Here is a 24,439-nt window from a genome sequence, read left to right as displayed (position 1 = left end):
CTCAAAACGCCTTATCTCCCTCCCTCGTCGCATTTTGACTTGGACAAACCCCAAGATTATTCGTACATGTGCTCCAAGAAGCCGCCATTTTATTCCACCACCATGCCTGGGTCCGAGCTCATCCACCCTCGAAACTCTTTTCTAACCCTCCTGTGAAGCTCAAGCGGCGAATGAGTCACGAGTCCAACCAAACCACTTTGTAAGCCGTCTTCCCATGCCATGGAGCATGACGGGATCGATCTTGAGCACCGGGTGCGGCTTGTGGAAGATGATCGCCCCTTTATCGCCGGATCCACCTCTTGATCCTCGCTCGAACCGCACCGCCGATCCGCCGTTGTTGCTCGCAACGAAACCAGCATCACATAGAGCGTATACGAAGTCGTCCCATGTGATGTTTCTCGGCTTTGTTTGCGCATCGGGGTACATGAGGTGGACCACTCCAACAGTGCGCGGGGAGACACGAAGTCGTGTAACGGGCTCGATAGAAAGTGTGGCGATATCGGGAGACTCCGGGTCATCGACCGACTGGGAGCTCGAGGATGAGTTGTCGGGGCGGGTCTTGACTTTTTCTCGTTGAGTCGTCTGGACCAGATCAGCTCGAATGATTCCCTCCGTCGCTGTGCTTCTGTCTAGAAAGGTGTCTGGGGCAGGCTTTTCGGCCTCGGTGATCTTGGCCATCATCTCTTCTTCTTCTCGAGCGATCGCTTCCAGATATTCTGGCTTGTTCTGGACAAGCACAACACTTAGGGTCTCTTCGATGGTTTCCGCTTCAAGGCCAATTCTTTCGAGATCTTTCCGAATAACGTTCTCCACTTCCTTGAAGAATCCCTCGACAAAGCCTCGCATAGTCTGGCTTTGCTGCAGCCATGCCTTGTTTTTCACGCCGCTGGGAGCTTTTCCTTTGTAAAAGCCGTCTACAAGGGGCTTCCCCAGCTTCTTGAGTTCTTGCCATGAGTGTTCTTTGGGCTTATTATCCTTCATATAACTCCAAATTCCACGCTTCTCCGTCCGAAACACGTCTTCAAATTCCCTGGAGGTGTTCCGAGGTCGATTGAGGCGCAAAGAAGTCAGTGACTCATGAAGGGCGGAAATGTCTGCCATTTCGCGCAGGAGGAACTCATTAAGACGGGCTGCTTCCTTTCTGTCATTTTTGGCCAGATGATCGTCAATCATTGCAAAGAGGAAAGCGTGATCAATGTGTGTCTGGTTGTCAGGCTTGGCCAACATTTGATGGAGACACCAATCGAGCGGGTCTTCCTCTAGAGCTTCCTTTGTGTATGGATTCGAGTCCCGCGACACGCCGGAAAGGATCGTCTCCAGGGACACGCCAGGTCTCTTGGGCAGTTTGTAGTATTTCTCCTGTCCCGGAGACCAGGGCATGAGACATTTGAAGCGAGCAGTCCGCTCTATGCCTTGATCGTTGAGGAGAAGCTCCAAAGCACCAAGTGCCAGGTCGTACTTGGGAGGGATTGACTGGCCGGGATGCGTACTGTCTGAAAATTTGTCGCGTAGATCCCGCACATGCTTGCACTCAACCTCAATCCAGTACCACCAGAAGTATCGATGATACTCCATATAGATGTGGTCAGCCACCATCGCTGCCGCGTACTCTGTATCTGCCGCGCGATATAGCGTGGTGCTGAAGAGACCCTTGATTTGCCGGCGAAGATATCCTGGGTCGCACTGAAGATTGATGAGATAGTCGATTGCCTCTTCCTTGCGCGTCTGGGCCATGGATAAGATGTAGTCCATGTCGAGCTTGGGAGGCCGAGAGAAGGCTAGGTTGGTGTAGGGAGACCAGAGCTCCTTCTCCCCGGGGTGTCGGAAACCAATTGACGTGAGATCTCTCCACTTATCCGTTCCCGCACTGGCACTTGCAGCATTTGCACCCTCAAGAATGTTATCCGTGATTCTGGAAAGAATCTGCATGAGGAAGGTTTGGGCTTCGAGTACAAGTCGCGCCCGAGGGAAGCCTAGAGTGTATCCGGTGTGCGCCTGTTGGGCTTTCCAGTCGACAACATCGCCGTATTGTGGTCCGGACATGACGACGCATTTGGCAGAGAACTCGACGTCAAAATATCCGCAGGCCCATGATGACTCCATCTGATGACAGTCTAGCGCAGCGAAGTCCTCTGGCGGATATAGAGTTCGATAATGAAGGAGGGCGAACAGGACGGCTGGGCTCGTCTTGAGCACTTCGACATTGAGCCATGGAACCAAAAGTTGGCGTCGCCTTTGCGCAGTTCGCTCACCGAATCGAAAGCTCTCGTCACTGTATCCGTATCTGGAGTTGATCCACTGCGATTCCTCAAGCTCAGGCACGGCCTTGTGCAGCAGCTCGCGACGTTCTTCCTGGCTTCGCTTCCGCCAGCGGCTCATAAGGAGATCAGCATGGGAGCGCAGTCGATTGGTGATGTGCTTTCTGCTCTCCTGAAGTGCTTTGACGTATGTAGACGCTATTTTGATTGCAGAGGTATCTGAGATACTGTGATGGTAGGAATACCTGTACCCACGCTGTTCGCTCTCAGTGTAGTACCCTGCCTGACATTTGGAGCAGTCATGTGGCGGTGGTCGTATGGATCGTTCGAGTTCTCCTGATTTGCATCGCCAGCCCTCCGGTATCTTAACGAACTTGGGGCGTGTATCCGACATATCTAATTCAAGTGAATGCGGTATCATTGTTCGGTGTAGGAGTTTGTAAAGTTGACGGCAGAGGCACCCTCAAGGTTTCCCATCAAATGCGTGCCCGAAAGAGTGGTAGTCGTCGAGGAATTTTGGGAGAAAATTATGTTGATCGAGGTGAAGAAAATTGAGAAGCTGGCGTTGTAAATTCGGAATTTGAATTCTTTTAGGAAGCCACGAGTGCTGGAAGTAAGGTAAGTAGCCATCAGTCGGACGACTATTACCGTTGGAAGCTGAGGCATCTACCTTAAGCACTGAACAGCGAGTGGGGCCAGTATTCTGGATTCTTCATCCTCCCGTCCACTGTGTGAGCTGTTAGAAGAATTCTCTATTCAATGCCGTACAAATGAAGTACATGCGATCAGCCATTGGTACTAGAAAGGTTCCAGCACCATTACAAGCTCCCAATGATAGATATCAATCCATTGATTATGGGAAACCGTAGAGGAACAGCCGTCATTACATCACGTCGATACGCTCAGAACATAAAATTTTGCCCTTGTCCTCTGTTCTGACATGCGATCAGGTAAGGTGCTTATGCTCCCATGCTTTTGTTTGCCAGTCAAAATTGAGCCCCCGCTCAGTATGAGTGTACAGTGGAGGTGGTATTTCTTCGATGCATCTTTCAATCAGGTAAGATGCGTTTTCCCAACAGAAGGGATGGAGTTATGCTCTTCGTTCAAAAGTCGCTTGGTCAAACCTGCCGGTCTGGAAGTGGGGCCAAGCAGACCGGACCTCCAGCTCTCGGTCCACACAGCGGCGGCCGGCCGGAACGGAGCTGGCAGCTGATCCCCGGGCGTGGTATTTGGAGGCACCTCAGGTAAGCACAAGGTACGTCACCCGCTTCCCCCACTTTTGGCCACTCGAGCAGGCAACAGCGACAAGGAGGCCAAAGTATCGATGAGTCTTGGGAAACCCTGATTGTGTGTGGTGGTCTTCAAAGAGGCCGCCTTACTATAAAGCCACGAGGAGAAAATACTTTGTCCATTTTTTCCCCATCTGTTTGATGTGAGGCCTGCCAGTACATTGGGTGACGGTTTCGTGGCTTTCCTCAGTCACTACTGCCTGATTTGGGCTGATAGGCGCTCATCAACTCTATCCCGCATCACCTTCATTTCTTTTGAAGAGGAAGAAGGAACAGAGATGTGTTCGGGTCCGCTGTTAGCCGTCTTCTGTCGCCTAGATTGGCCTCTTTTTGCACTCACCTCTGAAAGCTCTGAAAGACTCACTGGCTACCAATGGTTCCTCTCGGTTTTATTGTATGTGACCACTCCGGAATGCTGGGAGCTTTGTCCATCTTTATGTACCTTAAGTACTGGAAGTAATGCCACAGCTGTATCCCTGCCCCTCACAAAGTGTAAGCCGAGCCAGATCAAAGCACCTCAACATACCAGTCATGTCTGCACCCGCAGTAGAGTCACTCAAGTCACGAGTTGCCTAGCTAATACCTGGTCATCCAGTCATCTTTCTCGTTCCCGCAGTCTACTCACCGTACCCAATGTCCGAACACTTGTACCTAGTTTGGTAGAAACCCACGTTGGTTGTCTGCATAACTCCTAGACACGGTCTCATGTCACCGGGGCACAGTGAAGGTACCTTTTCTTACCCCTCCATCCATGCTTCTCATCTTCCTGTCAACCTTCACTGTCACAGCTTCATTCTTTTCCTCCTGATTACATCGCATTCTCGTTGCCCAAAAAACCACCATCATACAGCATCGCAATCCATCAGGCGATTCTCGCGAGCGGCTTCTCTCCAGTCATCTCCTCTTCGACGCTCTTGGTAGGATAGCCGCGTGGCTGAGGCAGCCGGCGGTGTTTGGAACCGCGCTGAGTGGCATCTGACTCCCTGGGACCTTGCTGCCTGGACAAGGCTACGCACCCCCGCCAATCTTCATCTTTGGGTATCCAGACTGCGAACTGGAGGACTTGTTGCCTTGCGATTCTTCAACTCTTTTGACCACGCTTTTTCGCCCAGCTAGTTTCGATTGGCAGAGAAGCTACTCATACCTTTGGTTGCTACTCTAACTTCGACGTCGTCAATCTCCCGGCTGCTTTGGTGTCAGTCATCATCGGTGTGAGAGCTCAGAGGACCAGATCCTCCTCATCTCAACATTAACTAAGTTCCCGTTGCCTATGTCCTGATCTCTTCGCAGCAATGGCCTCGGACGAGAACAAGGCGCCACCAGCGGCTGCAGACAACGATTGGTCACCTGTAGTCATGGACTGGTGGGAGGCCCCTCAGGACGGAGATCAAGAAGAAAGCCGGGGCGGTGCTCAAGGTGAGCCCGATCGCGGTGTCACGTACGTTGGGCCTCCGCTCCGAGAGCAAGCTGCTGAGGAGCCTTTGCTTGAGCGCTTGGCTACAGAGCTATTTCCTATAGCAACATTCCGTGAAGGAACATCTCCCGAAGAGACAACTGATATCCCGGATGCCTTTGCAGTCGTTGATGTCCCGTCGCAGACACTCGATACCTTCAGTAACTTTGTACGATCGCAACAGGGACCACGCGCCACTGAGAACAACATGCCGCACAGTCAGGCTCGCCGATACTCCCAGTTCCTTCTCCACGACATTCAGAATGAACTCAACGAAGGCGATACCTTGATCTTCGTGGACTTCCCTGCTCCTGCGAACCCAGCAGACAGCGTTGATTGCTTCATCTACGCATGGAACTCGGTCCGATTTCGGATGCCCTCTGACAAGCTCCTGGCCACTGGATCCTCCAAGTTCGCGGAGATGCTGAATCCTACCTACCAATTCCGTGTCCAGCGTCGGCGCAAGATTGCCAAGAATCTTCCTCCGGGCATCAAATACGTCTTGGACCTTACCCCTCCTTCCGAGGGCGATGATCTCGTCTTTCAGATGACTGAAGCCTCGCTGACACCGGGCATCATGAACTGGTGGACAGCTTTCGACAAGCACGATGTTGACGACTACGTCGTGCGTGGCCATGACGATATCTGCTCTTGTTGGAAAGAAGCAAAGGTCGATAGCTTCAACACGATCATCGACAAGATCTCAGCGAGCGAAGCGTCCCGAGATGAGAACAAGGAACGGGACCCGGAGATGGAGTACGCCATCAGTTCGGCTATCAGAGAGAGTCTGCGCGATGTCATTCCGGAGAACGGCAAGAATAAGGAGAGGCTGTACAGTGAGGACAAGGGATTGGCTGCCAGGGTTCTGGAGAAGAAGTCTAGAGGAGACTTTTCTGCTCCCGCAGTTCCCCCCTATAGACGCATCCCGGACTACTGCCCGATCCGCCATCGCGTCAACATTCTGCGCCTCATGTGCATCATTGCAAACAAGCGGGTTTTCATCGATTCGGCCGCTCGAGTTTGGACCCTGGTGGCAGTTGCCAAGATTTTGGACTGCACCACTGTTGTGGTGAGTTTCTTCGCCACCCTAATCGACTTTGTTTGATTCTAACATGATCAATAGCGCGATCTAGTTCTTCAATGGATCACGTCTCCCAACAATACCTCCTTCATCGAAGTGTTGCCCGAAGAGAGTCTTCAACTCGGTGTCGCCCTGAAGCTGGAGGCTGTCACCCGCTCAGCGTTCCGAATCCTGGTGAATGAGCTTGCTCTGGAAGAAGCCGCCGATGTGAAGGGAACGCCCAAAGCCGCAACCTACACCGTTTTTGGACGCAAGCGTCACGATCCCGGCGACGACTTGAACAACCTCATCCAGCACGCGGCCAGAGCCATGGTCGAGCGCGTCTCGTGGCCCGTCAACCAGCTGGTCAGCGAGACCATCTTCGACGATCTGCAAATTCCGGAGTGGACGCGGTTGCAGAACCTCATCAGCATGCTCTCGAGCTGCCCAGATGACCCCGTCGTGGTCAAAGCCAAGGTCTCCGCGATGACGGTATCGTTTACGCTGAAGACTCTCTGGGAAAACCACGTGGTCTACAAGTTGCTTAGAAAGCCTCTTGACGCCGATGATCTCCAAAAGATTGACGACCACCGAGCCAGCTACGTCGACATTCAGAACTTTAACCGCTTCGAAATCATCTACAACCAGTTCAACAACGTGCAGAAGGCTCTGTGCACTTTCATGTACGAGACGGTCGGAAACAAATGGGCGTCTCTGTCCGAAATATACACTTCAAGCGCCTCGGGCCAAACGAATGTGTACAAGTTGGTCACGACCTTGTGGGACCACTTGAAGGAGGTCCTCGTCGCGCACCCCGAATTCGCCTGGGACGGCGCCTGGATGGCCGTTCTGAACCTCCCTCGCCCCCTCTCCATGAAGAACCCGTTCGACACCCGCGAATTGGATATGATGGGGGCCTACAGATACGCGTTCGACACTCGCGAATTCCAGAAACCACTCCAGGACTTCCTCAAACCGTTCTACCAGGAATGCGTCCGTGCCGACTTCGAGATTAGGATGAACTTGACGCCGCACTTGCTGCTGAAGCTGCACCACAACGAGTTGAAGTTCTTGCCTCTCTGGGCCGGCGGTAACGACGACGGTACCGGAGGCGTGTTTGAACACTCCCTGCCTCCTGCCGATTATGGTCCAGCCGGTCCGGGACCAGCCTATCACACTGGTATCACGATCCCCTCGGATGCCTCGAGCACCTCGGGCTCGGTGAGCAGCGTCTTGAGACAGCTTCGTCTGGAGGGGAGCGGTAGCACCGTCGGACCTGGCAGCGTGGACGTGCAAGACGGCATCTCGACCGTCTTCAACCCGAACAGGGTCATCGCCGACGACGTCTCGATCCGCACAGAGTCCTTCACGGACGGGGGCTCGGAGTACGGCAACGCCAAGTTCGCCATCCCCGCAGACGGACAGTCTGTGGCTGAGGCCATGAGCACAATGGTACTCGATGAGAGTCACGACCAGTCGGACACGGGCACCAGCATCAACTTCGATACTGACGCTGACGAGGACGATGAGGTGATGACGGAGGTTGGTCCAGAGGACAGCCGCTCTCGCGAACAGACTCCCGAGTACGTCATTGAGGGTTCCGGTGCTCGCGCGGCATTCTCCTCTCGCGAGAATCAGCCGGCCTCTGCTGCGTCGTCTTCCAAGAGCACCGCTTCTTCTTCCCTTCTTGACGACGACGACGATTTGGTTATGGTCTAGATCATTGTATCAGAAATGCGGGGTTCAACCAAATACTCATGAATAACGATGTGGACTTGGAATTTGTTTGAGGCGTTTTGGCGGAGTACTAACAATTTGCATTAAGATTGCCAGGTGGCAGATTCATACTGGTGATTACACAGGGAACAAAAAGGGGTCTACGGTTGATGACACTGGCTCTCACTTATAGGGCAGCACAGATGAGACCGGATGTCTGGGCAAATGCGTTAGATGTTGATAATGCTGTATTGAATACAAGAATTCAATGAAGCCTTTTTGCCGTTCTCACCATAATGTGAACTCCCAAGGCCGTCGTCGTGTCGTGCGTGGTGGTATCCTCCTACGTTCTTTTTGGTCTATGCATCAAACTCTTCCAAATTACATACTCCCACCCGATTGCCCGAATCCCCATTCCTGATCCCACTTCTTGAGCCTCAGCCCCTGTTTAGCGTGTTTCCTGAGCCCTTTGGATTCGCCTCGACAAACTCGTCCCACGCTCTCGCCTTCATCGTCTCCTCGTCCGCCTTGTCAAAATCATCTTCGTTAGGCTCCGGGCGGTGCCAGCTCGCGTCGCCGCCTCCCTCGATGATGCCGCCCCGGCGCGCCTCTTCGTCAAGGTACTCGTCGATGCTCATCGTAGGCAGATTGTGGCCGGGGCGGAAGACATCTTTAGTCATCTGCTGTCTGTTCCCGACGAGCGTGAATGGCTGCAGCGGCTTGCCCTCCGTAGACAGTATGGGGCCCCCTTGCCCAAACATGCTCTGCAGCCGGCGCGGGGGCTCGAGACGCTCGGTGTATCCCGCAGCGCCGCGGTCTTCGGTGCGGCGGCGCTCGTCCTCCTCGACGGACGTCGGCGAGGGCATCAGCGGCACCGTGGCCTGGGCCAGGACCTCGAGCTCACGGTTGATACCCTCGAGCCCCTGGAACGCCATGTGCGCCGAGTATGCGACGTGCGCGAGGTGCAGGTCGCGGGCGACCTCGTCATCGCCGTCCTCGTTCTGGTAGCGCGGGTTCCGGCGCAGGGCCTCGAGGCGGTCCTTGAGGGCCTTTTCCGACTTGAAGTTTGCGATTTTGGCGTCGCGGCGCTTGGCGGGGTCGTTGGTGCCAAGGGTGGAGAAGGCGAGGGGCTCGTCGGTGTAGCGCTCATAGAGCATCTTGTTCGTGTCGGTCAGGAGGTCGTAGGAGTCGAGGGCGCCGAGAAAGGTCTCGTAGGACTCGCGGGCGCGCTCGAGGGCGACGCGGCGCTCGATGGGCCGGCGGGAGGGGAGCTTCTGGTGCAGCTCGGCGAGGTGGTATGTGATGAGGAGGTAGGGGAGCGAGGAGGTGGAGAGGTCCTCAAGGGACTCGTTGGAGGAGAAGAGGGCGGCGCGAGAGACTAGGTCGAGGCATGTCTCGTACTCTGCGATGGCGGTTTGGAGGTCATCGAGGTAGGTCGGGGAGGAGGCCTCGTAGGAGTTTTCGAGGGTGAGGCGCTTTCTCTCGGCCGACGTGAAGACGGATTTGAGTGTCTGGGGTTGATCCTCGTCTGCCATGATCGCTGTTCGGACTGTGGTTGTTGGCTGTCGGGAGGTGTCCGTCCAGAGCGTCGTTTGTTGCTTGGTAAGGTAAGTAGTGGGGATGGATGGAGGGGTGGAGGGGTTGGGGGAGAATGTGAATTGGAAATTGCGACGAGTTGCAGGGAATACGAGAAGAAAAGGTCGAGGAGAGACTTGTGGCCCAACACAAAGGGTGATAAAATCAAGCTGCAGCGACGATCAAAGTATCATAAGCTGTGGCGTGTGAGGGGATTCATAGCTAGCTTGAAATTTACTGCAACGGTTCGCCTCTTTGCGCTTAGAAGAGGCTATCGAGAATTGGCACCAAACTTTAGGTTCCGTCGTTCCAAATCCTTAGGTTAGGTTGAGTGGCGACTTGCATTCTCGGCAAGGGTCCTTATCTTATCTAGGAGACCACCCACCACATCCCACCTCAGTGCTCGCTCATGGCGGCGGCGGGGGAGCTGAGAGATGGAAGGTGGGGTAGTAACAGGGGTCCATGTCGGCAGAGCTCTCGACCGAAGGGCAAGGTACAACAGTACCACCGTACCTACCTAATACTTACAAACATCAACCTCAGATTCCGTGAGCTTTATAAACGACAACTCTTCAAGAGAGACAGCTCACCAGACAAAGCAGCCTTCCTGTTCACACCCCCGCCTGAGTCGTCACCTAGACGCCTTTCCATGGAGAAGCAATAATTCAAAATGCTCGGGCCTTGTTGAAAGAATCAACCACCCAGCTCCATGGGCATTGTTTGAATCTTGGCTCATGGGAAATATGGGCGAAATCTTCACCTGTTTTAGTTCGATTGCTTGCCTCATGCTGCTTGCCGCGCCATGCCGGCAGCAATCGGAGTAGAGATGCATCCTAGACTGACCGGTACTCTCTTGATGTTTTCCATTTTTTCTCTCACTAGTCTTGTTTCTAGTTTCTATTTCAAAAGTTTCGATTTTTAATACCGTCACTGCTCGTAACATCCACGACATCAAACTTCCTTCTAAGCTGGTTCAGTTTTGTTGTGAACACCTTTGCTTCGTTGAGAGTCAAATCACCATCAGGAACAGCGCCATCCGATGCATCTGGAGCGGGTTCTTTCCCGACTTCTCTGGCACTCACACTTTCCATTCTTGAGTGGAAATACGGGAAGGTAGACGGCCAGAGTTTTCTCCCCTTCCCATATCATATCCTTCTACCATCACCTTCCCTCACTTTTCCCTCCATTACATCCACTTCACTTCGGCCCTCCGGCCTTCACCTCATCAGACACCACAAATAAGCCAGACGTCACCAGCTCTCAACACATAGGCTGAGGTGAAACTTGTCTCACTGAGAGGTGCCTAGTTCTTTACATGCCCTTCTCCATGAGCTCTCAAGACTCTTTGGCTCACACTATTTTTCTTACCTCCTGCAGTGATCTGCTTCTCCTTCGATTTAGCGTCAAGGTTGATGATTGGCGTTGACTTTTGCGCACTTCCGCTGCCTTGAACAGAGACGGAGTTGTTTGAGAAGGAGCCATCCCCCTCTGGGTTGATCCGGTGTCGCGCTCTATTCCCATTCATCTTGCATCCACTCTCCACGAAACCTCTCTGCCTCCCGATAACCCAACGCCATCATCTACAAGTGTGTTCCCTCGTCAACAACGATACTGAGGCACACAACTCTTCTCACAAAGTATTCGCGCAGATATGGAGACATCCAAACGTCAAAGAATCGGGGATTGGCCTCTCATCGACGGCCTAGGGGAGCTCTACTTGACTCCCCTTCCCTCAAAGCCCTCGACGCCTGTGGAGAGAAGCCATAAGCCGCCTTCGACGACCGGACTAGGAGGAACCTGCCCGGCAATAGAGTTTTCCACCACGCTGCCCTCTCCGAGCTATTCAACCGCGACTTCCTCCAGGCATGATTCCGTTGTCACCACAGACGACGTCGAAGAGCAGGATCAGGCAGATGAGGATGAAGAAGATGACTATCGTCGCTGGAGTGTCAACCCTGAGCGGCCGCGAAAGATCTCAGAGAAGAAGCGTCAGGACCACGCCAAATTCCAGTCTTGGATCGAATCGAATCAAGCCAAGGTGCTTGAGGCAGCCTCAAAGACCAAGGCACCGACGCATGGATCTATTGCATACTTGGTGAAGGAAAGTGAGAACCGAAGAATTATTCAGACTCCTCGCGAGTACCAGATCGAGCTCTTCGAAAGAGCGAAACAGAAAAACATCATCGCAGTCCTGGACACGGGCACCGGCAAGACCTTGATTGCCGCTCTTCTGCTTCGTCACATACTTGAGAAGGAGGTCGAGGACCGCGCACACGGAAAGCCTAAACGTACGGCTTTCTTTCTGGTAAGCCCTAGTATACTGATGGCTAGCAATTGTTCTTAGACTAACGTATTTATGTAGGTTGACAAGGTGTCGCTGGTCTTTCAGCAGCACGCGGTTCTCGAGTGCAACCTGGAGCATTCTGTCGCCCGGTACTGCGGTGACATGGTTGACGAGATGTGGTCAAGCGAGTTCTGGGCTAAACAGTTTGAAGAGAACATGGTCGTGGTTTGCACTGCGGCCATTTTGCAGAAATGTTTGATGCACTCTTACATTTGCATGCACCAGATCAACCTCCTCATCTTCGACGAAGCACATCATACGAAGAAAAACCATCCCTACGCGCGCATCATCAAGGATTTCTACATCAGAGAGCCCGAAAAGGAGAAGAGACCCAAAATTCTCGGCATGACTGCGTCACCGGTTGACGCCCAGACGAACATGAAGGTTGCCACTGCTCAATTAGAGTGCCTCCTACACAGCGAAATTGCAACCGTCTCCGAGGAATCGCTGGCTTTGAATCCCAACCAGCGGAAGATTACAGAGAGGGAAATCCACTATACGCCTCTAGTGAGATCGTTTGAATCGGAACTCGTGCAGAAAATACGGGCACTTGTTCGCAGGAACCAGCTCTTTGACAAGGAGCTCCAATGGACTACCACCGTCATGGCGGAACTCGGTCCGTGGGTAGCAGATCGCTTCTGGAAGCTTTACCTTACCGACAACACGATTGCACGACTGGCGAACAGAACAGATATCAACTACTCGGGTTTCGACGGTAATGGCAAGCATACAGCGGCAGTCCAAAAGCTTCGGGATATCATCCAAAGTCACAACTTTAAGCCACCCGCACTGTCTTTGGATGATGTGTCAAGCAAGGTCCTCCGCCTTTGGGACGAGCTGAAGGTCCGATTTTCTCAGCCAACTGATCATCGGTGCATCGTATTTGTGGAAATGAGACTCACTGCAGTGATGCTCGCCGAGTTGTTCAAGCAGGACGGCATGGACTTACCACACCTCAAGCCGGCAGCACTCGTCGGCAGTCAGGCCTCTGCAGGTCTCGGCAACATGTCTTTCAAGGAACAGCTTTTGACCATCACAAAGTTCAGGCGGGGTGAAGTCAATTGCATCTTTTCTACCCAAGTTGCTGAAGAGGGAATAGATATTCCTGCCTGCAATGTGGTTATGCGATTTGACCTTTATAAGTCCGTCATTCAGTACATTCAGTCGAAGGGACGCGCAAGACAACAAGATTCAGAATATCTTTCCTTCGTCGAGTTAGGCAATGGAAGACATACTCGAGCGGTAGCGCAAGCCACGTATGATCAAAGCGTTCTCCGCCGATTTTGCAGTGCGTTACCGGAAGACAAGAAGATCATGGGCATGGACATCAATGCCAGCGTGATGCAAGCAGAGTTGCACTACCAGACTTACACCATCAAGGAGACCGGCGCCAAGCTGACGTGGATGTCTAGCCTAGAGGTGTTGGCCAACTTCGCATCATCACTGCGCCAGTCCAGCGATGAAGTCTTGATGCCAGAGTATGTGGTGACCAACCAGGGACAATCCTTCATCGCCGAGGTTCAGTTACCGGCAAAGTCCCCGATTCTTAGCATGACGGGAATGCCACACAAGAGGAAGCAGGCTGCCCGCTGTTCTGCGGCATTCGAGCTGTGCAAGGAGCTAGTCAAGAAGAAGTACATCGATCTCAACTTACAACCAATCTTCACCAGGAAGCTACCTGCGATGCGAAACGCCCGTCTAGCAATCAGTTCCAACAAAAGGGCAGAGTACAGGATGCGTACCAAGCCTGAAATCTGGTCACGAGTTGGTGTTTTTGATCATCTGTACGTCACAGTACTGGCACTTGGTTCGCCAGACGCAGTTGGCAAAGAGTCGAAGCCGCTGCTTCTCCTCACCAGAGAGAAGTTGCCCGACCTTCCTCCTATACCACTGTTCTTTGGAAACGATCAGAAGTCTAATACTTTCGTCGTGTCCCTGCCGAAGCCGATCAATATGTCTCCAGCAAATTCAGAGCTTCTGAAGAAGTTCACCCTTCGTGTTTTCAAGGACGTTTTCAGCAAGGAATACGAAGCTGCGGTCTTCGATATGCCTTACTTCCTCGCTCCGACCGCACAGAGTCATTCCGCCGACTATCAACATGCCGACGCAGCTACACTAGTTGACTGGAACCACCTTCAAGCGACCAACGACAAAGACTATCTAGACTGGGACGACAGCACCTCAGATGAGTTTTTTACTGACAAGCTCGTAATCGATCCTTACGCGGGATCTCGCAAGCTACGCTTGAGGGGAGTTCGCAAAGACCTGAAGCCAATGGATCCCGTGCCCGATGGCGTTCCTGACCCTGGCCACAGGCCGTGGCGCGACTCAGCAGTGGAGAAGAACATCAAGGAGTACAGCGTCAGTCTCTGGATGAAAAGTCGTCTTAAGCGAACATGGCGCGATACGCAGCCTGTGGTCGAGGCCGAAGTGATCTCACTGAGACGCAACTTGCTGGATGACTTCGTGGAGGCCACAAATGGAGAGTCCAAGGTCTGCTACGTGATATTGGAGCCCTTGAGGGTCTCGACTGTAAGTTCAGCTCCCTCTAACCGAACTCATAACCTAATCATCCCTAGTTACCTATGGAGACAGTCGCCATGGCATTCACATTTCCTGCCATCATTCATCGCATGGACCAGGTCTTGATTGCCCTCGACTTGTGCAAGTTGCTCAAGCTCGACATCCGGCCTGACCTGGCCCTCGAAGCCGTCACCAAAGACTCTGACAACAGTGACGAGCATGACGCAGAGAAAATCAACTTCCAAGGGGGGATGGGCAACAATTACGAGCGCCTGGAGTTCATTGGCGATACTTGCTTGAAAATGGCCACCACTATCGCCCTCTTTACCAACAATCCAGACAACAATGAGTTCCAGTATCATGTCGAGCGTATGCTGTTGATCAGCAATCGGAACCTCTTGAACAAGGCTATCGACCGGAACTTGCAGGAATACGTGCGATCAAAATCCTTCAACCGCCGCAGCTGGTATCCTCAGGGTCTCCGTCTCATCCGGGGCAAGGAGGGCACTGTTGATGCCAACCATGCTCTTGCGGACAAATCCATCGCTGATGTCTGTGAAGCCCTGATCGGCGCCGCGTATCTCACGTTCAGCGATTCGAACAACTTCGACATGGCCATCCAGGCAGTCAGCGCCATGGTGAACGATGAGAACCATCGCATGACCTCATGGGCAGACTACTACGCAGGGTACAAGCCTCCCTCTTGGCAGACAGAGCCAGCCTCCGCAATGTACCGGGATGTGGCCAGACAGGTCAAGAACAAGATGGGATACGACTTCAAGTCACCTGCGCTGCTGCGAAGTGCCTTTAAGCATCCGTCGTGCCCTCATAATGTATGCTCTCTGCCCAACTACCAGCGTCTCGAGTTCCTCGGCGATGCTCTGCTCGACATGGTCTGCGTCGACTTCCTCTACCACAAGTTTCCCAGCGCGGATCCGGAGTGGCTGACCCGCCACAAGAGTACCATGGTCAGCAATCGCTTCTTGGCCTGCCTCTGCGTGAAGCTGGACCTCCATAAGCACATTTTGACGGCGCAGGCATCGTTGCTGAGCCAGACTCAAGAATTCGTTGCCGCTCTCAGATTCGCCGAAGAGAGCGCCAGAGAAGAAGCTCTAATGGAAGCAGTTCAAAACGGAGCTCCCGCCGACGGAGAACAAGGAAAAGAAGCGCCGGTGACCAAAGCTACAGGGAATGCCACAACCGCCGCCCCGGTGAGCTACTGGCAACACGTAGAAGACGCGCCCAAATACCTCTCCGATATGATGGAAGCGTACATCGGCGCCGTCTTCGTGGACTCGGACTACGACTTCGGCCAGGTCCGCGCCTTTTTCGAAGCCCACGTCCGGCCCTTCTTCACCGACATGTCCCTCTACAGCGACTACGCCCTCAACCATCCCGTCACCAACGTCTCGCACATGCTTAGCAACGATTTCGGCTGCGACGGCTGGCGCCTCATGACCAACGAGGTCGTGCCGCCCGTCGAGGCCGGCGCTGGTGTCATTACCGAGACGCAGGTCCTCTGCGGTATCATGATCCACGGGCAGGTGTACTTCCACGCCACGGCTGCGAGTGGACGGTACGCCAAGGTCGCGGTCGCCAAAGTGGCTATTATGAAGTTTACGGATATGGATAGGGAGGCGTTTAGAAAGGAGTTTGGGTGTGATTGCCAGGATGCGGAGGGTGAGTGTGGCACACAGCTAGTTAGTTGATCATGGAATCGCCGCCTGAGATTGGGAGTGGCGATATGAGATGGGTTTCATGGACAAGGGATGGAAGTGATCCGGAGGGGCTCATGATCGATTGTCATCCACGTCATCCACGTCGAGCCGCTCAACCCCGTATGGGTAATCTGCGCCGCCGATACACGATTCTCTAGGAGCTCGCTCTGCTTACGACGCCCTCATGAAAAGATACAGGCGTTCTTCTAGCGAGGACTTCATATCGCTCCCTATAAAAGCGAAGACAGCGAGGACAGAGATAGAGCAGCATGTTAACACAGAATGAAGACTCGTTACCCCGTCACCCCTGCCTCCGTCGTGAACAAGGTTCAACGTAGTTTCATCACAGAAGAGCACATCACCAGGTTGGGAAGACGCCAGAAGTGTAGTTTGAGGAAACAGTCAAGCCCAAGTTGATTTGGCTCTGAAGATAGACTAGACGACGACACTAGTCCACAAAGTTCCCTCCATACATCCTCACCAACTCATCTCTCCCCTTTTTTTTGACGCGCCGCAGTCACCTCATGCTGCAGTCGTGATCAATCCTTTTTCCTCCTCCCTTCCTGCGTTTCGTCGTCATTTCCCTCATTCCATAGCATACACGGCTTGTGTTGCTGCTATCCAACGTGAAAAAAGAATTCCGAACACGCTTGTGACAAACAAAAAGAGAATTCATCTCTAAGTATAAATAAAAAACAGACCCGTGTTGAAACTCCTTGCTCTCTGGTTGTTTGTGTAGTTCTCCCGGACCATTTTCTTCTCGTTGGGGAAAAGAAACTTGTGGTCCGTTTGTATGGGGGTATCGTTGAGATATATGCATTTGCTCCGTTGCTTTCCCTTCCTGTCCGTTTCCTCTTCTCCTTGACTTTTGTTCTGTGGTGTGGTGTGATTTGTGTGTTCGGTTTTTGGTTTCTCCTCACGCATTCACCGCTTGAATGCCATGGATAGAAACATGCCACTTGAAAAAGTTTTTTGTTGAAAAAACAAAGTTGACCCCCTTTTGCCCTGTTGAAAACGCCGCTCATGATGCATACTTAAGTAAATAGTAGTAAAGGGGGTGTGTTAAACACAAGTCAGAATGAATCGTTCGTTAGTTTGCCGCAACTGCGGCGGTAGGAGCGCTGCCGTTGGTTTGTTGTTCCTTGACGGCTCCGTTTGTCTGAGGCTCAGCCGAAATGTCGCTGTATTCCTTGACCTCAAGGCCCTCGAGCAAGTCGAAGAGAGCTGTCTTCTGGTGGAAGTCATTGTTCACTGGGTAATGTTAGCATATGTGCTCGGCACGATCAAACTGACGAGCAAGACTCACCAATGTTGATGAGGTACCATTCGTTCATGATACGCTCGACAAGGGTTCTACTGGGAGACCCAGCCTCGAAGCAGTGTGCCCAGTCGATGCCCAAGCGGAAGGCCTCGTCCTTCCAGGCCATGAAGCTGATACCCTCGACAATTGTTGGCTGGACAATCTCCTTGCCCGGGAAGACACCCCATGTAACAGCGTTGGGGCTGTCATTTGAAGCGTTGTACTTCAAGTTACCATTCTTTGTGGTGGCGTAATAAGTCATGTCAGGGTTCTTCTCGACGCGGGCAACGATCTCATGGTACACATCGGGGTGAACGAGGAGTTCGAGGTAAGCTTTCTGGTAAACGTAGCCGTTTGCCGGTCCCCAACCGTGTACTGGATGGGTCGACTTCACGCCGTCGACAGCAGGTTGCGAGTTGATGGTCAGGAGGCCACGCTTGTTCAGTCCAATGAGCTCTTCGCGAATGGGATCGGCTTCGCTAGTGAGAGGTGCCTCACTCCAAGGCAATGAGTCGAGCTCCGTCTCAAGGTATCGGACGAAGATGTTGGCAATGTCCTTCACTGACTTGGGCTCGCCCCACTTCTTTCTGTTCTGCTCGTTCGTACCGGTCAAGCCAATGCCGTAGGCATCCAGCTCACCGAAAGCGGGAGACCGAGAATCACCCCAGCGTCCGTTGGGGAACTCGTCCCAGTCCTGGGTACGAAGAACGTAAGACTTGTTACGACCCTTCCAGAAGATGGGGCGTACATCCTCCTCTCTGCGTCCGTGGGCCAGGGACTGCTTCCAGGGAAGGGCATGCTTCACAGGGCGGTCGCTCGTGGGCATCCATTCCAGTTCCTCGAGAACCATTCTGGTGGCCTGGGCCAGGTTCATGGTGTAGAAGTGCAGGTGGTGAATGCCAGCAGCAACAATCTTCCGGCACATCTCGGCGACCAGACCCTTACCGACCTCTCTAACAGCAACGTCGTCGTTCTTGATAGGCTCCAGAGCAGCCATCCACTCCTCAGGCACCTTGCAGTTCATGTGCTTTGCGCGGCGCAAGAAGCTGGAGTAGGTGGCAATTGGCATAATACCGGGAATGATGGGGACGGTAATGCCACGCTCGCGAACCTTGCCGACCCAGCGAACAAAGTTGTCACCGTCGTAGAACATCTGTGTGACAATGAAGGTGGCGCCCATATCGACCTTCTCCTTCAAGTGGTCCAGCAGCTGCTCCTCGTCCTTGTTGTCGTCGCAGCCCTCGGGGTAGCCAGCGACACCAATGTCGAAGTGGTCGTGGTAGGTGGCACGAATGTGCTTGACCAAGTCCTTTGCGTAGCGGAAGCCGTCGTCGGTGGCCTCCCACTTCTCCTGCTCTCTCGGGGGGTCGCCACGTAGGGCTAGGATGTTGGTGCAACCAGCCTTGTAGGCCTTGCGCAAAGCGTCGTTGACCTTTTCCAGACCCATGTCGGTACAAGTCAAGTGCATGCAGGTCTCGAGACCGTAGATGGACTGTGCCTGGAGGACCATCTCGCAGGTGAGCTCGGCGATGCGGCCGCCAGCACCCCATGTAATATCGATGAACTTGGGACCGAAGTGGTACATGCGCTCCATACGATCGTAGAGGTTCTGGACACCCTGAGCCGTCTTAGGAGGGAAATACTCGAAGGAGAAGGAGGGCTCGCCCGTCCTCCGGGACTCGTCGAGCATAGCCTTGATGTGCATATTGGCGGTTGTGTAGGTGGAAGTTTTCTGAGTGGTTCAAAGGCAGAGCACAGGTGGAAGTATGGCCGCCAAAGGGCTCGCTAGAATCGCCGGGTGTTGCTAGAAGCAAACTTGTCAGACTCAATTGACTAGAGGAAGCAAAAACAAAGAGCAGATTGTGGGAGCGAGAGTCCCGTATGGAAAAATGAAGCTATTTAGAAGTGGCGTGGAAGTGCCCTGGGTAAGGGAGACAAAGTGGCGGAGAGGCTAGAAGTAGCGGGGTGGAAGTGGAATGGTGGGCGGTAGGAATGGAATGGTGGAGGGGTAAAAGGCGCGTGTTTAAGGAACGCCAGGAGAAAAGTCTAGACATTCTGAAGCAAGGGAAACGAGAAGTCAATAACTCACCAAACAATCTCGTTGGCTCAAAGCGTATGGTACGTCTCTCCTAACACACCGATCCCCGGATCTGCGCAGTAGACAATTTCCCAGATGTCCCAAGAAAAGAAAAAAAAAAGGCACTTGGAGGGAATTGGACTTTTGAGGTATGAAGGGGGGAGAAGTTTGGAAATTTTGCAGCACCGGCCGAGATGTGCTACCTCAGTGCTCAAGTCCAGGAAAGTAACAGACCGGGGAGAAGAAGGAGAAAGTGACGGAGGGTAAAGGTACGTAGATACGGGTGGCATCTAGTTCCAGACCCTCTTACCCTTCCCAGTGCTGGATCCCACGCTTTTGCTGCATCAGAGCTCCGAACAAGGAGGGAATCTACGCATGATAGGGTCCAATGATTGGCGACTGCCCCTCCATTGCGAGGTACGTGGGTACCTAAGGTACATTTCACTGGACCTCTCAGAGATCCATCATCCATGGATGGTAAGGTAGGGACGGATGTCGCACCGAGCACCGCGGGTCTTCCATGACTCTTGAAGAGTAAGAGTGAGAGTGAGAGTGACTCTGAGACTTCCATTGAGCGAGTGAGTCCCCCCCACCTTACTAGGTACCCTCAGTGACCCTCCATCGATGAGGTGATCGTCCCTGCCCTGTGCAACTGCGGGGTGCGGCAGAAAAACTGTCAAGTCTCCGTAGAGGTGCTCACTCTGTAAGGTACGAAAAAAACTTGTGTTTCTTGAACTTTCCGTCTCATTCATCTGTGCTCTCATTACACAAAATAAGGTCGTTGTGTGAGTGAATACTATCTATTCCAAAGTCCCTTACGGCAAGGACTCACATTAGTGACTGTAACAGGTGTCCTGATGGCATGTGCCCGAGGTGACGAAAGGGCCGGATACTTTCTCGCCCGCCTCATCCCTTCACCGCCAGACGGGACGACCTACGTCAGGTACACTGCACCCTCACAAAGTCACAACCCTCTCCCATGCTTCCCCGACACACACACAGAAACACACATGCATACCTCTACACACCACTATACACCAACCAAGCCAGCCGCTTTCGCACCGTGGAAGTTTATTCCAACCAGGGCTTTCCCTTCCCATCCTCGGGTCCGTCGTCGGCGGTCGGCCACTTCCAGCCTCTGGCGCCTCGCGCGCTCCACACAAGAGCCCACCAGTCTCCGACTGTTCGTCCTCCAAGAGCCTCCATACTGCGTAGCTCCAAGAAGGGTCTCCATTTCTCCAGATACCGCACCCTTCTGCTACTCGATCTTTTTTGTTTTAGTTTCTACCACGTATTACGTGATTGCACACAGATGGGGTTTGTCAACTAGTATGATTGGCGGATCTCTCGCTGAAACGCCTGCAACCCGTTGGCTCAAGTTTCTCTAAACCAAGAAAACGGTTTCCCAAATCTCGGGAAACGGGAAACGGGAAACCGGGAAAAACGGGGAGATCAAAACACCAAGTTCCTTCGCCCAAAACTATAAATCAAGTCGCTGCAAAGGCTTGTTGGGCAGTACATCCCGGGAACCCTTTTTCGGAATGGCGATCGTTGGTCACATTCAGTTGCCGTCAGTCACTCACATGGCAGAGGCAGAAGTCCTGTAAAACGAGGGATGGGATTCTGTGTCATGCCTCTCGACTGGATAAAGTTGGTGCATCGGGAAGCTTTTGATACTACATCGAGCCATCGCAGTAAAACCCCCCGTCACACCAACGACCGATATCCCCGGATCACTGCAACCGAGTCCGACGGTGACAACGGCGCAAAGCTCCGAAGTAGTTTGTAACGCACAGGACAACACAGTACGCGCGACGCTTCTCTCAGATCGGCCACTGAGAGTTCAGCAACACCATTTTGCTCTCCCTGCGGAACGTTCAAATTTCGGAGCGACTGACTTGCTCCCACTGTTTAACTCCATCGTTTTGTATTACTAGAGGATTACCGTAATATATATAGACGCTACCCTACCCTTAAATTTCGTACTATTTAACCTTAACCCTTTTTATAAATTACCTATCCTTTCCTCTATTTTACCCTCTCCCTTATTAAGGAATTATTAAAATTATAATTTTAATAGCTTATTAATAAGCTAATATTACTATTTAAAAATAAGTAACTTATACTCGTACGTAAGTACTAAGAGTCTTATTATTATAAAAATAATAATAAATATACCGGAGTATTTAAAAAAGCTTTTTAATAAATTTTTAATATTATTTAAAATTATAATCCTCGAGTTATAAAAAAAAGCCGAGGTATTATATTAATATAGCCTTATTTATCTTATTAGTATTAATAATAGTTTTTTTAGTATAAAATATATTACTAATATTTTATAACTACGTTAATACCCTTTATAAATTATACTTAATATTAATAAGGATTTTAATATTATTTTTTAGTTCGTTTTTTAGTTTTTTTATTAAAGTTATTATTATAAAATTAGTTTAGTTATTAATATTTTAATAAGTATTTTAACTTAATATATTTAGAAGCTCTTATAGCCCTTAAAAAGAGGCTTTTAAAAAACTTATAATTAGACTTTTTACTTATTATAAATAAAACTATTATAATTAAAACTATAATATTACGAACTTTAATAATAAGTAATTAGTAATATAATTATTTTTTTTATAATAAGTTTAAAAAAGTATTTTAATTTAAATACTAAGTAAGTATTATACTATTTTATTAAAACTATATTCTTATACTTATAACTTAAAAAGAATTAACTTTTTTCGATAACAAGGTACTTAGACTGACTTGCTCCCGCATCTTGCTTCTAAGCGAAGCCAATAAGCTCCGGCCAAGCATCTCGCCTTCCGCGACTACATGCACTAGCCCGGCCGCCCGTCTGCTCCATGTCGCGCATCTAACCTCAGTCCGGCTGCGCATGCTTTTTCTGGCCCATCCGTTCGTTCGTAGAGAGCTGCGAGCTTGATGCTGATGCCTAGCAAGTCTCAGCTCAAACCCGGCATTGACTGTGGCAACGGACTTTTCTCAAAGTGAACGGAGCTTCACTTTCTCCGACTGGGTTGTCAAGAGTTCACGGGTGAGTCCAGACTAATCCTCGGCAATATTCAAAGTAGTGGTTATGCCAATAGTATTGGTTGGACTCTTGATTTCGCCTCTCAGTCGGTCTAAATGCACTCTATATGCCTACGACCTGCAAGACGCTTAAACGGCATCAGTCAAGTCAACCACACTGCCCGGCCGCATCTCCAATGCCTTGGCACCCCTTAATGACCGCCACCTATTGCTCTGAGCAATAACACTCCTATCAAACAGGAACCACCACCTCTCAAACAGTACCTGACCAACCTCCCAGCTCGACGCATCATACGGGTCCCCACCCCATATACGCGCCCCTTCGCTAGAATCCTCCAGGTCGTACGCAAAGTTGACCAGGCCCAGCTGGCCCCGAGCCGCAGGCGGTCTCGCCCCGTCAGGCAGACTGAACAGGTTGATGATCCGATCACGGACGTCGGGCCACGGCAAGAAATCCATGATAGGGTGGTGAGGCACCAGCACCTGCGCCGCCGTCGGCTTCCACGTTGCGGGCAGCTGCTCGACCGGTGTGCCCGCGCCCAGAGTGAACGGCGACGTCGCCGCCGGATCCCACATGACGGATTCGGAGCCCAGTCGCGTGGCCACTCGCAGCAGTCCGGTGAGGAGCTTCAGGTCGCTCAGGGGCAGGAGGTAGCTGTCGGAGAACTCTGACGGCGAGAGGGACGCGCCGCTGTCCATGAGGGACGCTGGGTCGATGGTCGAAGGCGGACTGGGCAGGACCGTCATCGTAGTCTCGCCGCTGTCTGAGCCGTGGTCGAACATTGGTAGGTTCGTGCCGTACAGCAGCTCCGATATCGAGCTGTCGTCTGAGAGATCGGCTGGCCACGCCGTAGATGCGTCCAGATTGAAGCCCACAGTAGCGCCGCCATCCGGGTCAGCGTTCAATGGAAGGCGGCGGTCTGCAGTCTGCTCAATCGGGTCGACGGCATCAGGAACGGGTGGAGCAGCAGCAGCCGCTGCCGGAGGAGGAGAGCCGCCGTGGTCGACGCATGTCTCAGACACCCGACGCTCTGGGCCATCGGCGCGCCTCTTCTCCCTGGCGAGGCGGTCTTGTTTCTTGCGTTCGCCTATCCTTTCAGAGTAAGTAATCTTGTGAGTCCCTTTTGATGCAGTCGAGATGTGACAACGATGCGCCATGCAGTAGAGTGCATCTGACCAAACGATGAGAGTTTCCGGCGAGGCGGTGAAAAGCAAGATAACGTACGGTATCTGCGCTGGGCCAAAACATTCAACACCCGCTTCCTCTCGGGTGCGTCTTCGTCGATGTTTGGCACGTCCAGGGCGGGAGGTGCCTTGGGGAGTCGTTGCCGCGTTCTGGGGCGGTTGCTGTAAGTCGTGGGGACAGCCGAGCTCATTGTGTGCTGCTCCACTGCCAAGAGGTTTCCTATGACGGTGATGAGTAAATCTTTGATGCTGCGCAGTACCCCTGGAATTGTGATTTGAATTGACTTGGCGAGTTGCAGTGAGGTGATTCGTGGAGAGAAAGTAATGATTGAACTTCAGGAGCGGATGATGAGGTGTAAGCATGTCGTTGAGCGATGAGGGACGCTGTACAGTGTCATAACATGCGTTTTGTTTACTGTTTGAGCATAACGGATAAGCATTTCGGTTCCAGTGCGGCCTTCTCTTAACAAATTCGCGTCGTTGGGTGAGACGAGTACAGTCTGAGACACAGTGTGCACTTAGTGCCGTCCATGATCTACCAACCTACATCAAGCCACTTCTGTGCTAAGGGGAGAAAAGATATATCGTAAACTCTATGCCTACTTCTTCTCGAATATCATGGGCCTGATACGCTGTACACGAACATCGAGTTACCAGTGCCTTTCCTCTCATTGCCTTGGTCCGGAGGGAGGGCTGCGAAAAAGATGGGGGCAGTAGACATGAAAACAACCTGAGAGAATGAACATTTTATAGCTGGCTAGAGATGAGAGCAGAGACCCAAAACCACATGGGAAGATCTAGTTTCATGATGTAAGATGAGATTTTATTGGGTATACAAGCTCAAAAACCAACAAACGTAACCAAACGCCCGTCATCCCGTTCCTGTGATC

The 24,439-nt window shown here is 52.1% G+C and overlaps 6 protein-coding genes across 6 annotated transcripts; 2 read left to right on the top strand and 4 right to left on the bottom strand.

Moving 5' to 3' along the window:
• Nucleotides 1-159: 159 nt before the first annotated feature.
• Nucleotides 160-2,379, bottom strand: CABS01_08557 (uncharacterized protein; the record flags this gene model as incomplete). Its single annotated transcript, XM_060541916.1, has 1 exon — nucleotides 160-2,379. One exon carries the CDS (start codon nucleotides 2,377-2,379, stop codon nucleotides 160-162), a length of 2,220 nt encoding a protein of 739 aa, XP_060402073.1.
• Nucleotides 2,380-4,839: 2,460 nt separating this feature from the next.
• On the top strand, nucleotides 4,840-7,779 carry CABS01_08556 (uncharacterized protein; the record flags this gene model as incomplete). The annotated part of the gene is made up of 2 exons (XM_060541915.1): nucleotides 4,840-6,069; nucleotides 6,124-7,779. The coding sequence occupies 2 exons, from the start codon at nucleotides 4,840-4,842 to the stop codon at nucleotides 7,777-7,779; spliced, it is 2,886 nt and encodes a 961-aa protein (XP_060402072.1).
• Nucleotides 7,780-8,213: 434 nt separating this feature from the next.
• Nucleotides 8,214-9,311, bottom strand: CABS01_08555 (TAP42-like family protein; the record flags this gene model as incomplete). The annotated part of the gene is made up of 1 exon (XM_060541914.1): nucleotides 8,214-9,311. The coding sequence occupies one exon, from the start codon at nucleotides 9,309-9,311 to the stop codon at nucleotides 8,214-8,216; it is 1,098 nt and encodes a 365-aa protein (XP_060402071.1).
• Nucleotides 9,312-11,002: 1,691 nt separating this feature from the next.
• CABS01_08554 (RNase3 domain-containing protein) lies at nucleotides 11,003-15,927 on the top strand (the record flags this gene model as incomplete). Its single annotated transcript, XM_060541913.1, has 3 exons — nucleotides 11,003-11,656; nucleotides 11,714-14,227; nucleotides 14,275-15,927. The coding sequence occupies 3 exons, from the start codon at nucleotides 11,003-11,005 to the stop codon at nucleotides 15,925-15,927; spliced, it is 4,821 nt and encodes a 1,606-aa protein (XP_060402070.1).
• A 1,099-nt stretch (nucleotides 15,928-17,026) lies between these two features.
• On the bottom strand, nucleotides 17,027-18,941 carry CABS01_08553 (methylenetetrahydrofolate reductase; the record flags this gene model as incomplete). Its single annotated transcript, XM_060541912.1, has 2 exons — nucleotides 17,027-17,187; nucleotides 17,243-18,941. The coding sequence occupies 2 exons, from the start codon at nucleotides 18,939-18,941 to the stop codon at nucleotides 17,027-17,029; spliced, it is 1,860 nt and encodes a 619-aa protein (XP_060402069.1).
• A 3,552-nt stretch (nucleotides 18,942-22,493) lies between these two features.
• CABS01_08552 (uncharacterized protein) lies at nucleotides 22,494-23,740 on the bottom strand (the record flags this gene model as incomplete). The annotated part of the gene is made up of 2 exons (XM_060541911.1): nucleotides 22,494-23,452; nucleotides 23,590-23,740. 2 exons carry the CDS (start codon nucleotides 23,738-23,740, stop codon nucleotides 22,494-22,496), a joined length of 1,110 nt encoding a protein of 369 aa, XP_060402068.1.
• Nucleotides 23,741-24,439: the final 699 nt, after the last annotated feature.

Source organism: Colletotrichum abscissum (assembly GCF_030869225.1).
Source record: "Colletotrichum abscissum strain IMI 504890 chromosome Unknown Scaffold_19.1, whole genome shotgun sequence".
NCBI classification, from domain to species: domain Eukaryota; kingdom Fungi; phylum Ascomycota; class Sordariomycetes; order Glomerellales; family Glomerellaceae; genus Colletotrichum; species Colletotrichum abscissum.
This window is presented reverse-complemented; position numbering and strand designations above follow the sequence as displayed.